General features: G+C 50.3%; 1 protein-coding gene across 7 annotated transcripts in view; it reads right to left on the bottom strand.

The window, feature by feature from the left end:
- Positions 1–2,230: 2,230 nt before the first annotated feature.
- Positions 2,231–17,053, bottom strand: part of GGT1 (gamma-glutamyltransferase 1) — a 30,885-nt gene continuing 16,062 nt past the window's right edge. For 5 of the 7 annotated variants that reach the window (XM_039726134.1, XM_039726130.1, XM_039726132.1 and 2 more), the window contains exons 2-13: positions 14,636–14,797; positions 13,898–14,025; positions 13,579–13,668; positions 12,382–12,574; positions 10,749–10,906; positions 9,756–9,905; positions 9,118–9,254; positions 8,108–8,295; positions 7,185–7,312; positions 6,787–6,899; positions 5,679–5,792; positions 2,231–3,063 (exon numbers count right to left, since the gene is read on the bottom strand). In XM_039726134.1, coding sequence (XP_039582068.1) covers positions 2,920–3,063; positions 5,679–5,792; positions 6,787–6,899; positions 7,185–7,312; positions 8,108–8,295; positions 9,118–9,254; positions 9,756–9,905; positions 10,749–10,906; positions 12,382–12,574; positions 13,579–13,668; positions 13,898–14,025; positions 14,636–14,793 — 1,701 coding nt within the window. In that variant the 5' untranslated portion in view covers positions 14,794–14,797 and the 3' untranslated portion in view covers positions 2,231–2,919. Of the gene's footprint in view, positions 3,064–5,678; positions 5,793–6,786; positions 6,900–7,184; positions 7,313–8,107; positions 8,296–9,117; positions 9,255–9,755; positions 9,906–10,748; positions 10,907–12,381; positions 12,575–13,578; positions 13,669–13,897; positions 14,026–14,635; positions 14,798–15,577; positions 15,709–17,053 lie in introns of those variants that run through there. The other 2 variants (XM_039726131.1, XM_039726127.1) reach the window with 2 other exon arrangements.

Genomic DNA, 17,053 nt, shown 5'->3' on the forward strand with positions numbered 1-17,053 from the left:
TCATGCCACTTGTCTCTCACAGCTGAGTATTGTTCCTTTGCAGAGGCTGGATGGTTGCCAAAAGAAACTTGGGCTAATGTCAGCCTGAAGAGTAGGGGCAAGAGGTGAACCCTCCAGCTCATGGTCTGAATTGCCTTTTAATGGTACAGCTTCCTTTCACACCAGCTGGAATCACTCGTGGAGTGTGTCCTGTTCTCCATGCCCTGCTCCAGGGAAGGCAGCCCACACCAACACTGTGCACACCCAGGAGCAGGGCCAGGTGGTTGCATTTAGAGGTGGGACATGGAATGATGAGGGACTCAGAGACCATCTTGTTCTGACCCTCCTGTCATGGGCAGGGATGTCACTCACTAAACCCAGTTGCTCCAAGTGCCATCCAACCTGTCCTTGAACATTTCCAGGCATGGCACAGCCAGGGTTTTTCTGGATAGACCTCTGCCAGGGCCTCACTGCTGTCACAGTCAAGAACATCATCTTAATATGTAACCTAAATGTACCCTCTTTCAGTCTAAAGGCATTCCCTCTCATCCTGTCCAAATTTTCCCTGCAGCTGAAATGTCCCATAAGATGAGCAGCCTGGAGGATGCAGTTGGAGGTTTTATAGCAGGAACCACTGCCTGACATCTGGCTGCTGATGAACAGACAGCCCCAGAGTGGGGTGAGCACTGGGATGTGGTCTCCAAGCAGGGGCAGAAGTGCCTGCTTCGTGTACAGATATGTCCAAATGAGATGCAGATAACTACAGCTTGCAGAAGTATCCACAGCTTTTTAAAAACACAGGGGGTAAGTGCAAGCTGTAGCCCAGTTTAACAAATCCTTCCTCTGCAGCTGTAGCCCAGTTTAACAAATCCTTCCTCTTCCTTCCTTTGTTTTTCCTACCGTTAAAAAACAACCAAACAAAGCAACCTGTGCAGAGTTAAGAATTCAAATGCATTTATATAAGAACAGTTGTAACTAGGAGTGTTTTAAGCTTTCCACAGGGGAAGCTTTTTAAGGCACATGATAAAAATAGGGGAATTTTCTGACTAGCAAGAGAAATTCAGGAACATAAGAACAACCACTGCACCACAAACCTTTAGATGCAGCCCAGCAGCAGCCACTCAGACCTGTACCAGAAATCAGGATTGTCCAACAGGCACTTCCCAGAAATCAATTTCCCTCCAATTTTGGACTAACTGTAGAGACTGTAAGATTCCAATAAGCTTATTTTGCTGTGCAGTAATTTTCTTTATTTCCCAGGTCACACCTAGCCAAGCAAGAACTCAGCTAGTCCCAATTCCAAAGGCAGCCTGACATTGAGGAACACAAGAAGTGAATTACAAGAAGTGAAAAAGTGAAAGTCTTAGTTTGGCAATAAGAGGACACAGGCTTGGCCCCAAACTGGTCTCTGGAGGGAACAAGAAGGAACACAGTGACTAGAGGTCATTTACAGTCACTGCCTTTGCTGCACCTAAAGCAGCACCACCAGTAAGAGCTCAGGAAAAGGAGCCAGAGCACACCAGGGGCACATTTGGTACAAGCCACTCATTTGGGTCAAATGATATAAGCAAACATGTATGTGAAAGTCATGACTGATTTAAGCATCATCTAGCTATCACTTTATTCTGTGAAACTGGGCTCTCCTCAACTCCAGACACTTCTAGGAAAGAGACTGCATGATGCCTAAAACTTCAGACTTTCATTTTCTCTTCTGTATTTTAAGGTTCTTACAAACTGACAGGAAGTTCCAACAAGCCAAAGGGATGAGCTAACTTACTGCCACTTGTGTATCAAGGATTTCAAAAACACCACTAGAGCCTGACAACTCCCTGCATCACTTGGTTTTGATCTTGGGCTAAGTTTATGTGATGTGATGTATTGGTCTGTGCTGGTAGATGAACAACAAACCCCCTCATGCAGGTAACAAACACTCTCAGATGCTCTATACCAGACAGGGATTTCTTACAGGTCCTTAAAAGTCTGATTAATAGTAACTTACCTTTAAACAAGAGTATCTGCAGCATGCCCTTTTTTGAAATTTCATTTCCCCAAACTCAGATATTTCACGCCTGCAGTACAACACCATAAAAAGCAAAGTGGAGAAAAACAAACTTGTTTTGGATATGTAACTATTATTGTTTACTCGTTACTTCATCAAAGCAGTGAAGAAAAAACAAAAGTCTCAGAAGAGCTTCTTTCACACAGACTCTCACCATCCCTTTTTGAAGCAACTGTGCAGGCAAGGAAAATGTGTGATTCCATATTTATTTATTTATTTTAGTTGTGCTCAGAGTTTTACAGGTAGCATCTTCCCTTTAGACCTTCTCAACAGAAATATAAAAAAATTTGAAGCCACTTCCCCATTTCCCCACTCATCTCCAAAAATCAGCTGGCTGAAATGCAGAAACACCTTTTGTTAACAGAGTGGTGAGTTTGGCTTATCCCAGTCTAGAGCTGGGCTTCCTGCTATGGCACAGACCTATTAGTTTGTAACTTAAAAATCCAGTCCCAGAGTCCTGTAACTCCCACCTACTCAACAGGAAACTGATATCTTCTCTAGCAGTGACAGGGACACTCCTGGTGGCTGACACCACGCAGGGGAAACGCTTCCTGCAGCCCGAGTGAGCTGGACCTTCTGCAGAAACTGGGCACCCAATCTGTCTTCGTGGGATGGAGAGGAGGCAGGGAACAAACTCTTCAAGGCAGAACAGACTCTTCAAGTAAGTACTGCACGTCCTGGTGGACGTGCCTGTCTTGGCAGACGGCTGTGGCGTGAGGCACTTCGGTCATGGCTGTAGAGAACTGTCCCAGTTCCATCAACAGAATCACAGGTAAATGTGTTCTCTTTCCTGTGAGAAGTCCCTGAGTTGCAGATCTAAAGGATCTTCCCCCTAAACACACCTTGGTGTCACGAGCTCTGGAAGGAGGGGCTGGGCCAGGTCAGTAGCCTGCAGGGAAGCCCCCTTTGCGCGAGTCGGAGGCGGCGGCCCAGCCGCGCCGCGTGCGGAGGATGGCCTGCACCACCGCGCCGCCGCTCACCCGCGCCGTGTCGTGCCTCCTCTTCCTCAGCTGCTGCTCGACGCCCTGCAACGCACAGCTGGGTGAGCACAGCACGCGGGGAACTGCACCTGCTGCAGCCTGCAACGCACAGCTGGGTGAGCACAGCACGTGGGGAACTGCACCGGCTGCAGCCTGCAATGCACAGGGAACTGCACCTGCTGCAGCCTGCAACGCACAGCTGGGTGAGCACAGCACGGGGGGAACTGCACCTGCTGCAGCCTGCAGTGCACAGGGAACTGCATCTGCTGCAGCCTGCAATGCACAGCTGGGCGAGCACAGCACGCGGGGAACTGCATCTGCTGCAGCCCTGCAGTGCACAGGGAAACTGCACCTGCTGCAGCCTACAATGCACAGCTGGGTGACCACAGCACGCGGGGTACTGCACATGCTGCAGCCTGCAATGCACAGAGAACTGCATCTGCTGCAGCCTGCAGTGCACGTGAGCACACAGGGAAACCGCACCTGCTGCAGCCTGCAGTGCACAGGGAACTGCACCTGCTGCAGCCTGCAATGCACAGGGAACTGCATCTGCTGCAGCCCTGCAGTGCACAGCTGTGTTAGCACACAGGGAACTGCATCTGCTGCAGCTTGCAATGCACAACTGTGTGAGCACAGCACACAGGGAAACTGCACCTGCTGCAGCCTGCAATGCACAGGCAACTGCATCTGCTGCAGCTTACAATGCACAGCACGCAGGGAACTGCACCTGCTGCAGCCTGCAACGCACAGCTGGGTGAGCACAGCACGCGGGGAACTGCATCTGCTACAGCCCTGCAATGCACAGGGAACTGCTCCTGCTGCAGCCTGCAACGCACAGCTGGGTGAGCACAGCACACAAGGAAACATGCACCTGCTGCACCCTGCACCCTGCATCCCCCACAGCCAGCCAGCCCTCAGGGCCTGTGTCACACAGGGCTACGTGTTGTTCCTCCTCCTCCCTTTGCCTCCTGGGATGCCCTACTTTTGAAGAAGTGGCATTCAGAATTTGATATGTGTGGTGCTCAGTGTGGGTTACCAATACTATTCTTGGTCACAGATATTCACACACTAACAGCCAGGACTGATGGATCCTGCTGTCTGCTGCAGCCCGCAGTGCACGTGAGCACACAGGGAAACCGCACCTGCTGCAGCCTGCAGTGCACAGGGAACTGCACCTGCTGCAGCCTGCAATGCACAGGGAACTGCATCTGCTGCAGCCCTGCAGTGCACAGCTGTGTTAGCACACAGGGAACTGCATCTGCTGCAGCTTGCAATGCACAACTGTGTGAGCACAGCACACAGGGAAACTGCACCTGCTGCAGCCTGCAATGCACAGGGAACTGCATCTGCTGCAGCCCTGCAGTGCACAGCTGTGTTAGCACACAGGGAACTGCATCTGCTGCAGCTTGCAATGCACAACTGTGTGAGCACAGCACACAGGGAAACTGCACCTGCTGCAGCCTGCAATGCACAGGGAACTGCATCTGCTGCAGCTTACAATGCACAGCACGCAGGGAACTGCACCTGCTGCAGCCCTGCAGTGCACAGCTGGGTGAGCACATGGAAACTTAACTTGCTGCAGCTGGCAATGCACAGCTGGGTGAGCACAGCACACAAGGAAACATGCACCTGCTGCACCCTGCACCCTGCATCCCCCACAGCCAGCCAGCACTCAGGGCCTGTGTCACACAGGGCTACGTGTTGTTCCTCCTCCTCCCTTTGCCTCCTGGGATGCCCTACTTTTGAAGAAGTGGCATTCAGAATTTGATATGTGTGGTGCTCAGTGTGGGTTACCAATACTATTCTTGGTCACAGATATTCACACACTAACAGCCAGGACTGATGGATCCTGCTGGCAGTGGTGGAAAACACAGGACTTGTAGAGAGCAGGGCATCCTCCCCAGTGCTGGCAGATACCTCAGGTGTTACCTTCATAAGAAGCTTATTAACAGAGGAACTTCTGCAGAGTTTGATAAGAAAACTGCATTATGTAGGACTGTTTTCCCAAGTACAGAGGCACAGAGACATGAGATAGGTACAAAGAGGCAGATTCAGAGGCATGAGATACCTACAAAGCCTGTGTCTGCCTCAGGCCTCTGGGGATGTGTAGCTTTTCAGGGTGAATGAAGCTGCCAGCTCAGGTGAGTGGTCTGGAGAGCAAGGCAGACCTTGCCATCAGCTCTCCAGCTGACAGTACTGTGCTGACATCTCTACTGTGAATATATTTTCAAGTCTGTTCCCAGGTCCCTCTGGGCATCCCCCCTTGCTAGCTCTGGGCCAGGCATTCCAGATTCATCATGAGGTTACACAACAGGACAAGAGTTCCCTGGGACTGACTGGATTTAGGCTGCAGGATGGTCTGGGCCCTGATATGATTTGCTGATTTGCAACTCCTTTGTGCCAAACATCACTGCAAGCAGATGCTCAGTTTCAGAGACAAGTCAATCTTCAATGCACTGGCTTCACACCTGTGTGACTGAGACTGAAGTTGCACTTTGAATGTTTTGAGCTCTTTGTGACTCAGCACTGGACCTGTACCAGCTTTACTATTGCTCACCTAGGAACATTTGGCCAATCCTGATGATTTTCCACAGTGCTTGCCCTCCCAGCACCAGGAGCCCAGCTCATACAAGTTCATGTATGGCTCTAGTGACACCAACCTCCTCTATTTGCTGCTCAAGCTCCGTGATATTGGGAAACAGCTGATCGTGAATTCTGGGCTCCTCCACTGCTTTCTTCACATCATAACCAAACCAGATGGAATTCATAATTGTCTGTGAGGAGCAAAAAGCCTTCATGTTAATTACTTGTGCTCAGAGAAGTTTGACCCTTGGAGGCAGAGGTGCCCCAAGGATGCTCACCAGAGCACACAAAAGGCACCATTTCTGGTTTATGTGCTTTCAGTGGTTCTTCTCCTGGCTAAGCAAAACACAGGCACATTGCAGCTTGTATATGCTTAGGAGGATTCCCACACAAAGTAACCATGAGTGACTAAAACTAACACAGCAAAAGGATCAGAGTCCTAAGCTATGGTGGCTGGATTTATGCTGCTGGAACTAAGCACACAAGAGTCACCTCAGCAAACACTACAGCCACAGCTTCCTGCTCTTGTACAACCAATTCCCTTGGGCCTGGCTCATCTCTACAGGACTGAACTGCAGGCTGGAGCTGCTGGGAAGTGAGAACACTCTCAGAGTCCAGGGCTTAGGAAATTGTTTGTAGTGGTTTTTACAGACTTGTCCTCTAGCCCAGCCAAAAAGCCAGATTCAGCCTGGCGCTGCTGGCACAGGGGACAGTCACTGCTGCAGTCACTCCTGGGTGGTTTGAGTGGCTGCCACAGCAGCTCACAGAGGCCCTGCCTGTCAGGCCTGACGCCGTGCCTGAGCTGAGTTCTTATTTAGTTTCTCTGTGTGACTTTGATCCAAAGTTTGGGATGTTGGATGGGAACAACTCTAAATTAGGTAAATAGGTTCATGGAGATGCAGAGAACAGAACTTATAGCAAAACTGGTGCAAGTGGTAAGAACAACTTGCCAGAGAAAACATCACTAAAGGAGGCAATTTAATAGCAGACCTTCTGTAGCCCTGGCAGGTTGGTGTTTGAGGCCTGGCCCTCAGAATGCCAGGCAGGAACCTCCTTTTCAAGCCCCGGACCTCAGCAGGGAGCCACAGCCATGATCCTGTCACAGGTGCAGATGGGAGTCCCCCCAATTGCTGCCTCTCCCATTTTGCCTCGTGTTGTCCCCCATTTGCCCACACCATCACATACCAGTGCTGTTGCTGTAGTTATTTTTGTTCCTCCAGAAGCACCGACCACCATCTTCACCTGTTTCATTTTATCCACCAAAATGGAGGGGCACATGGAGGACATTGGCTGTTTACCTGTTGGGGCACAGGCAACACAGAGGCTCAGCTTTCTACCTGCAGCTCACAAACTTCCAGCTCTTGCTCCACATCTAAGCCCAGAGCCTCAGTATCCACCTTCCTCACTCAGCTTGTGTCCTGTTCAGTCCTTGGGGATCTCACCATCCCCTGCACTCATCTCCTTGACTGTCTCCTGTCCCTGTCCCCTGCAGGTCCCAGGCCTGTGTCCCATGGCACAGATGCTGCAGGGTGAGCATGCACACACAGCCAAAAGGCTGAGTCAGGAAGGTAGTTTACAGCTACCTGGAGCTATGAAATTTGCTGGAGAAGGAGGGATCCCAAATCCATTGATTATGTAGGGTGAGCTGAAGTCATCCATTTCATCGTTAAATATGATCCCACTCACGTTGGATCGTACATCAGAGCCAAAGCTGGAGAAAACAAATCATCAAAGTCAGGTCAGAACCACAGCAAATCTAGGCAGAGCTTCAGCTGAATTTACTGCAGTGTGAAACCTGGGATTTGATTGGAGTAACACTCCACTCCCTCCCATTGCAAAGGACTTTCTGTCACCCCTAGGGGGAAGGAAGCAGTTAATGCCATGAGTATACAGCTACACACAGAGGAAAGGCAGCCCAGAGCCCTTCTACAGCTCCCCTGAAGGACCCAAGGTGAAAACCAGCACAGCAGCTCCGTGCAACTACTGCCCCTTCCAGGTGAGCACTACTGCACTCGGTGCAGAGGCAGCACAGCTCAAAGGCTGGCACCTTCGGGGATGACTGGGGGTTTGCTTGGATGTGTGGAGCTGGAGACATTTTCTGTGGATAAGAATAAGTTCACGCCCTGGCTCCAGGCCATGTGTGTGAACACAGCTTGTTCTGACAGCACTCACAGCCAAACACGGCGCTTCCAGGCCAGCTGTATTAGCTCAAATTCCTTCCAAAAGCCTGGGAAATCAGAACCAGCAGCAATAGCTCTGCTTATGAGAAGATCCAGATGCAGTGAATATTGTGGTGGAATTCAACAAGAGAGAGGGCACATCTTGTCCTCTGACACAAGCACGAGGCCCCTGTGTGGAGCACTGACCTGCAGGCTCAGCAGAAGTGCCCATCCCCAGCACTACTGACCCTACCCCCCCAGAAGGGACAGCTCAGTCGATACCAACCCCAGAACCAGCACTAGGAGGATGGCAAAGGCCTACAGGGAAGGAATGTCTGAGCTCCTACTATTGGTTGATGGTGCTGGTGGCGGACACAGCACTGCCATCGTCAGCCACAATGGAGACGTGGGATGTACCGGCATTGTCTCCAGTGTAGTACACGGGCTCGTAGTAGTCAACTGGGTGGGAGGTGTTGTCTGTGATTTTCCTCCGGAGACCATCCGCAAAGAACTCGGATGTCATGTTTCTGATTGCCTGTCAGAGAAACCCAGTGCAGTTACTCAGCACATTAAGAGACACATAGTCATGAGGCTGACGTCCAGTACTTCAGACCACACAACAGTGGCAAATCCCAGCAGTGAGGCTACAGTTTTCCCCCAGGGTCTTCCTTCTTGGAAGACAGCCACTATAGCAAAAGATAATTTTAAACTGTCACAGGAGCAGCTGTTAAAGTCACCACTTTGTGTAGAAGTTGACCAGCATCCATTATTGCAGTGCTATGGAAAGCTGCTTCCACACTGCTGTCAGGCAAGCAGGGCTACACTTGTTCAGGGACAAGAAGAATGGGACGGGACAGGGACAAAGCAAGGTCTGACCAGAGCTCTGCAAGTTGAAAATTTGTGTTCATCAAGCTGGGCTGGGCCCAGAGTCTGCTGCTTCTGCAGGCACAGAAGTAAAGCACAAAGTGCAAAGCTGGGGCCAGTGTCACCCCTTCCCATCTGCTGCTCCATTTTATGCAGGCAAGACGCTGGTCAGAGGGCCACAAGGATGCTGGGAATATAGTGAATAAGGCTTCAAACACCACAAAACCAGGCAGGGTTAGACCTAAATGTACTCCAGCTCTCCTGGTGAATTGAGGAGTTTGCTTTTCCTTACAGCAGAAACGTTGCCTCCATTTAGAGCCCCCACAGCTCAGCCATGAGCCACAGAGGACATCACCTTTTGACTCAGAGCTGTTTCAGTGCCTGTCAACAGCAAGTGGCACAGAGCATGCCTGACAAAGTGGAGGCACCCAAAAACTAAGCCACATTCCAGTCAATTTTGGTGTTGCAGAAAGAAAAGACTTTTGCCAGGTACCTCTGTAATGTCGACAAACTTTGGGTCTCCCAGCAAAGTCCTCTTGGCGTAGGCGAAGCGGAAGGCCTCCGCGATGCGGTGGTAGGTCAGACCTTTCTCCTCCACAGTTTTGATGCTGGCAGCAGAGAAATTATATCCTGGCAACAGAGGACAAACAACTGTGAACACAAAGCACGGGGTCAGTGGATTGCTAATGCACCTGTGTGAAATGTATAACCTTGAAGCCCAGTCTCCACAGAGATGCAGCCACTGGACTGTCCTAATCTCCACATGGAGAACTCAGGAGCTCTGGTTGTTTTGAGCACTGTGGGAGTCACCAGCAGAATTTGTACTTGCAGAGGTATTTTCCAAAGAAGCCTCAAGTACATATTAGGTTCCAACCACACAAGTATCACAGAAGCTCTCCCAGCAAGAAAATATGTTTCCTCTTGCACCTGTATTTCAGGTAGGAAGGAAACATCCCTGAGTTTACAGCAGAAGAGGAATGTTTCTGCATCTCTGATCTCTCCTGGGCTCTCAGATCTCTCACCTGCTACGAGGAGAGCTACGAGGGAGGCCTTGCTCCCCCAAAAATGTGATGTCTTTGGAGCTCTCCCAGCTCCTGCTGCCTGTGGGGCACTGCTCTGTGGCACTCTCACCTTTCAATATGTTGAAAATGAGGGCCAGAACTGGGCCACTTAGAGGGGCACTGGGTGTGTAGAGGGTGAACTCCCCGAGTTTGATCTGTATGGGGTCCTCGATCACTGTGGCATTGTAGTCCCGCAGGTCTTCCAACGTGACCATTCCTCCTGGAAAGAGAAGGAAACTGGAGATGTGGGCTTATGTGATCTCTGTTGGGAAGAGGAGGTTGTACTCCATCACCATGAATCACAGCAAGGACTGGAGGGAACATGGACAAATCCAAAAAGTAATAAGGTGAAGAAAGCAAAGATGTGTGCCCAGGAGATTTACTCCTTGATAGATCCATCTCAGGCTCAGATAGTCTAAGCACAAAGTTGGGCTGATTTACAGCAGCCACAGCTCTGGTGATCCATCTTTTTTTACAAAGGACACCAGCAGTGTCAGGCTACAAAATGCCCTTAAGAATTCTGTTTATAGGACAAAGATGCAGTTTTGGGTGCAGATGCTTTGTGGCATCCCACAGGTAGAATAATTTGAGTGTTCTATCACCTTTCTTATCTGAAGGGGGAAGAGAGTAAGTAATTATCCACCACAAATGAAGCCAATAAATTACTCATAGGAAGTTCACCAAGCTAGCCAGTGCTGGCTGGTGAGGACAGGATACTGCCACCATCTAGTGGTACTGAGAGATCAAACAGCTCAGAGTTCACAGGACCACCAAATATGTAATATTTTAGGCACAAACCCGTTGGATTCAGGCTCTGTGAACAACTTGAGCTGCACAGACTTGGGAGGCTCTGTGATACAGAAATGCACAGCAAACACTCTCCACTTCTGACTTTCAAACACATCTGTTAAAGTGCTTCTTTTGGGTGTCCTGTTGCCACAGATCTCAGAGGCAGCATTTCAGGGCTGACCTCTCCCAAGGCTCCTGCAGATCACTGGCTGCTCCCTGGGCTCTGAGCAGTGTGGTCACTCCTGCTGCTTGGGACAGATGTCCTGGTTCTCACCTGCGTTTTGGATGTCAGCAATGATCTGCTTGGCCAGGCTTCCTGTGTAAAAGGCATCTGCTCCCTCATTGGCTATAGTGTCGTAGGTGTTGGCTAGTTTGGGCATCTTGATGGTTTCACCCTCTTGCAGAATTTTCCCTCCTTTGCAGAACACTTCACTAACAGAGAAAGGAGATGGAGAAGATCAGGTCTGAGAGACAAGTGCAAAACTATGTGTGTCTGTGGGAGCTGAACCAGCATGATTGTCATGCTAGGGGCTTCTTGGAGAGAAGGAAACTGCCTGAGCCATGGCCCAGGGGTCCTCAGATCCTGGCACTGGGACCCCAAATTGAGCAGCGTTTTATAACCTGTAATTTCACATGCTCAGTTTGCTCAGTGGGGCCTGCAGCAGGGATTTTCACCATGGCACCACCCTCCGTGCCCACCCCAGGGCAACAAGTGCCTTAAGATGCACAGGAGGGGCCACAGTCCTCGCAGCTGAAAGAGCATGAGTGTTCATGCTAGGGGCTTCTTGGAGAGAAGGAAACTGCCCCAGGGGTCCTCAGATCTTTGCATGGGACACCAAATTGAGCAGCATTTTATAACCTGTAATTTCACATGCTCAGTTTGCTCAGTGGGGCCTTGAGCCATGGCCCAGGGGTCCTCAGATCCTGGCACTGGGACCCCAAATTGAGCAGCGTTTTATAACCTGTAATTTCACATGCTCAGTTTGCTCAGTGGGGCCTGCAGCAGGGATTTTCACCATGGCACCACCCTCCGTGCCCACCCCAGGGCAACAAGTGCCTTAAGATGCACAGGAGGGGCCACAGTCCTCGACCTCAGCAGTGCAGTTCAGAGCACAGCCTATTAAGCTATGAGGTTTAAGGCTTCCACTAAATCCAGAAGTGTTTCAGTCCCTGTTTGATAGATCACTTTAAGGTAGATTGTTTCCTCTCTAGCTCCTTCATGATGGATCTTGATTGTGCTGCACTGGGCCTGCCTAATGGAAGGACAGGAGATAGACCAGGGTGTACATGACCAATTAGACAGGAAACAAACCTGCAGCTGGCAGAGATTTTAAGGAAAAGAGAGAATTAAACATGATCTCCAGCAGGGCTGGACATAAACTATAAGGGTTTGACTGCAAGAAGTGAGGAATATTTTAAACCCTTTGTGCTCAAAGTCTTTGCCAGAAGTGGATGGTCAGAGGCACTGCTTGAGGAAGGCTGATTGTAGAGTAAGAGGTGATCCAAATTGCCACTGCCTGACAGCAGATGAGATGTTCAAGGAGACTCTGCAACTACTCCAAATGCAGGTAAGATCAGCTTGGTGCACTCACAGCATGAGGAAAAGCAGGGATTCAGAAAATGCATTTCCATTGGGCACACTGATCCCAGCACGTACTCTAATTCCACCTTGCGCAGATAAATGGACTTCAGGAGTAGAATTTCTCCCCCTTTAAAGGTCAGGACTGAACATTCCCCATGATTTAGCACCTCTGGGTGTCTGCAGTGACACCAGCAGGCACAGTGAGTGTGGTTCTGCAGGGATGCACACTCCTCATGGACACTGCATTGCACAAACACAGGGACTTTGCAGATTGGATGCAGCCACCCCAAATTTCTCTGCATAGAACAGCAACTGCTCTACCTACCACAGCAAGGGATTGCTTTCAATTGCCTCCTCTTTTGATTTGATGGCTGCAGCAAGGCCTTTCCCAATAGGGAATCCTTCTCTTGCCAGCTTGATGCTGGGCAGAAACAGGTCTTTCCAAGCCAGTTTGCCATGACGTTTGTGAGCCAGCTCATAGCCACGGATTTCTCCTGGAACAGCAATTGACAGTCCTCCTGGAGCAGAAAAGGAATGTGTTAAGTCTCCCACAGCAAGAAAAAAAGGTGGTTGATGGAGCAGGAGGTAGGGCAGGCATCTCTGCCAGCCGTGGTTTTAGGTAGGGCTTGTGTGTACTGTGACCTGCTCAGCTTGTGAGAATTAACAGAATAATTTGGTCTGACATTTGTGCCTGTGTATTCTGAACTGCTGAAACTCCTCTGTCCTCTCTTTGGTAACGCCAGTTTTAGGGTAATTTCCCTCCACAGGCTCTGTACCAGAGCAAAGGTGCTCAGAACACAGAAGCTATCACAGGGAGAGGACACAGAATGTGATGTACTTGAACCAAACGCTTTGTTGCAGCATTGTAACTACAGCTGGAACAGACTGATTCCACCTCCCACAGGGAAACAGGATTGGAGCAAGCTGCTGCATCCACTTGCATCTCTGGAAGTTCAACACACTGCTCAAACCCTCTCCAAGGTGCTGCTCCTTCTTGCTCAGAAGAGTGACCATGAAGAGAACTAGTTAGTTTTCTATTTTTTATTAGAAAATTTCTATTTCTTATTAGAAAATTTCTATTTCTTATTAGAAAATACTTTCCTGATAGGAAACTTCTCTGGAGACCCCAAGCCATTAGTTGAAGCCACAAGAAGTAATTTAGGGAGGAAACCTGACAAAACCCAAGGTGACCCACACAAAAATTTATCCAGAGAGGTGGAAAGGAAAGATGGCACATGTGGAACAGGTCATACTCAGTGCTTTGCATTCAGCTGCTTTTTCATAAAGTGAAAAGCAGGAAGAGATGGGGTCCCTGACTAGTTTAAAGGGCATTGTTTTTAGCTTGTCAGGCCAGAGTATGCAAATTGTCTAAGAGGATATTTACAGGATACTTCTAGGTGAGAAATCCTGTAGGTAGGCAAGAACCTAACCATAAGAAAAGTTCTTAATGTAGATGTGCTGGTAGCAGTGAATGCTGGAGCTCTGTGGTCCCCCCAAAGCAGTGAAACAGCCTTTGCCATACCTTTCAGAGAGAGCTGTGTGTTGTTCCCAAACATGTCCACCGTTGCTCCTTTTGGAGCCACTTCTCTTGCATTAATGATTTCCACTTTTCCTTTAATGACAGAGCAAGGAAGATGATGTTTAGCTCTGGACTCAGCCCACAGCCATGGTCTCTGCTGGAGGACTGTGACCAACATGAGCCAATCTCTTGGCAATTATTTTGAGGACATTCCCCCAGGGGCTGTGAGCATCAGTCATTTACCTTCTCTCAGGTAGGATAAACCACCTGCCTTGGATAAAGTTCTCCAGCTGTCCCAGGTGTGTGTGGCCCTGTCCCTTACCTGTGCTGCTGTAGATGGTGAAGAAGAGGCCCCCTCCAATGCCCATGCTGTGAGCATTCATGAGTCCCACGCACAGCAGGGCTGCGATCGCGGCGTCCACTGCGGAGCCGCCCTGCTTGAGGATGTCCCTGTGCAGCAGAAGGGAAGGTGACATGTGACAGGGGCTCAGCTCCCCGTCAGCAGTGCATGCACCACATCAGAGCAGCTAGGACAGATTCTCTGGGGCACATTTGTCCACACCCAGCCTATGTGTTCCTCGGGAATTGTGTCACCAGAGAGAATAGACCCTTAGTGGTCACTGGGCAGACCAGGTCAGGCCTCGTTAGAGACACATCCAAACCAGCCTGAAAACAGTGAGATGTGACAGAGCACACGTAGGGACAGACATTCCACACACATTCATTACACTGTCATAAGAAATTACAGTTTTCTGAGGAGCCTTGGATCTGCAGCACCTGAGACTAGAACTGAAGGATATCTCAATAATGGTTTTTTTTTTAAGGAGCAAGAACGAAAACTCTTGTTCTTATTGCTAATGGATCCAAGGAATTTTTGCTTGCTATGTTGTATGTGAGTAGCTGCAGTAAAGCTGGTCAAGCATGGTAAAAGCCTGGGGTTTATTAGCATCTCCTCTTTCTCCGGGGACATTAAGGATTGATTATCCATGCGGGGCAGCACCAGCTGTGTCTCATGGCAGAGCTGTCAGAGCTGATGAGGGCAGGGCACAGTGAGTGGTACCTTCCAACGATGGAGCACGGCCCCGCGTCCGTGGCCACGGCCGCCCTGCTGTAGGTGTGTGTGTCCCCTGGGCGCAGCCCAAAGAACAGCCCCAGGAACAGGACCAGCCCCAGCAGGGCTACAGCCACCACTGCCACCACCACGCAGCGTGTCTTCATCTTCCTGTGGAAAGAGACAGGGTTGTCAGCCCTGCTGCCACCTCCTTTCATATCCTCAAAGCAGCAGCTGTCACCCGGGTAAGAGCCTGCCCTACAGCAGGCAGGAAACAGCACAGAAACCTCCAGATGCAGAGGTGAGAGGAGAATCCAAGGAGCAGAACACAACTGCTGTTAATCATGGCTGACATCATCTTCAGGACAAAAAATTTAAAAAAAAATTAAAATATTAACTTCACATAATCTGCTTTTAAGTGCCTTGTCTGTGGAGGAGTCTCTGTGTGGAAGGTTGCCAAGGACCAGTACAAAACACATCTAGGTCATTAGGAATCAACCTTGGATAAAGCTGCCTGGCACAGCCCAGTGTGAGCACAGCACCCATTCCTGCCTGGGGCCAGAGCACCTTCCCAAGGAGCCCAGCACTCCCAGAGGCCATGGCCAGGGCTCCCCATGTGTCCCAGTCCTGCACTCAGCTGCTCTCGGGCTGCACGGGGCTGCAGCTCACGTGAGAGTGAGCACAGAACCCCAAGGAGCTCTCTGGGTACACACAGGGGTGAGTGCAGAGCTATTGAGGGATGGACAGTCACTGCCACCTTCCTGGGACAGGCAGGTCAGCACATACACCTTGAGCAGCTGCTCTTTGATCCATCTTTTTTTCCATTACAAGACCATTCCAGGAAAACAGACCTAAATTCATCCTATTGCCTTCAGAGACCACCTCCCCCCTTTGTACTGCAGCTCTGGGTTTTTATCACGACTTCAGCACAACAGCCAAGATGTCCTTTACCTTACCAGAGCATCTGCCATCCTCAGAGAAAAGCCAGTCCATGGAATTGTGGTGAAGAACAGATGCAGCAACGCCGCTGTGGATGCCCAGCAGCCCAAGGCAGAGTGAACTCCCCAGCAGGGCAGCACTCAGTGCCCTGCAGCAGCCACACACTCAGGATTAGGCAGCAGTGACTGTGCCAGCACTGAGCTAACTAAGGAAACAGGCCAGGCCAGCCAAACCAAAACTTTTTCTTAGAGGGGGGTGATTAGCAAGTAGCCCCCCCAGCCTCACTCCCTGCATTAAACCACGAGATAGACATTTGCTGTCCAAGCCCTGTGTCTGTCAGTCTCAGCCTGAGCACTGCAGATGTCCATCTCCATCCAGGTAAAGCAGCTGTAAATCTGCTCTATGTGCTGCTCTGTAAACAAGTGTCAGCTGAGGGTAGTAAAAGTAAATGGATGAAACCTCTTTCCAGGTTCTAGAACTTAATTTACACTCAACCACTTTTAAAAGAGACCAGTGGTGTGTTTGCAGAGCAATGACTGTGCAGGGAAACAGAGAAGCCATTATGTCCCCAACAATAGCTCACACACAGCCTCAGAGTTTAAAGACAGTTTTGTTTGTTGGCAGAGATATTTCAGCTTCAGCACTGGCAGTCTCCTCCAAGCTGCACAAGAAATGCCTTGGGATCTTTTATCTGTGCCCCAGCTCAGCAGAAGGTACTTTGTTTGGTCTGAAGGCTGCTCTGTGCTGGGCTGTCCTTCAAGCCTGGGCTGACTCAAGCCCCGTAGTGCTGAGTTAACCCCTGAGCTCCTGGCTGGGGCTCTGCAGCTCTTCTCCACAGCTGCTTGTCTGGCTGCTGGGCCCCTGCAGAGCTGGGCTGCCTCCTCAGGCACGTTACTCTGACAGTAGGAGAGAAGGGGGAATTCCAGGTACTGCCTCTGCTCTCACCTCCTCTCTGGAATGGGATCACACCTGTGAGCTGTGTCCTGCTGCCTGCTGAGTGCACAGCCCTTGGAAAGAGCCCTCCCACCAGCTTCATGTGACTCAGGCACAGCTCCTGGCCTGCCAGGCATGAGGATGAGGCATGCACCACGGGGCAGCAACACACAGAGGCTGCATGCAGAGGTACTGACCCTGTGCTGCACCGTGGCACCAGCCTGGGCCTCTGTACCTCAAGGGAATGCCCTTAAGGAAGGTGTGTTTGTGCAATCTGTCACACTGATCCTGCCCAGCAAGCAGCAGGTGTATGAGCTCCAGAGCTGCAGATTTCTCTTCTCCAGCAATGAGCAGAGAGCAAACCCAGCTGAGGATAATCCTCTCCACCTCTGCTCCTTCCATGAGCTCCTCAGCCCATCCCAGCCTGACCCCAGCACAGCCCTCACTGCCTTCCCTGCTGTGGCCCAGCAGAGCCAAATGTGCATTTGGTTTGATGTACAGAAATCAGGAGCCTGCAGATACCCACTGCTAACCCACCTCTCCATACCCCTTGTG

This window comes from Passer montanus, unplaced genomic scaffold (assembly GCF_014805655.1).
Source record: "Passer montanus isolate IOZ18808 unplaced genomic scaffold, ASM1480565v1 scaffold57, whole genome shotgun sequence".
In the NCBI taxonomy this organism is placed as follows: domain Eukaryota; kingdom Metazoa; phylum Chordata; class Aves; order Passeriformes; family Passeridae; genus Passer; species Passer montanus.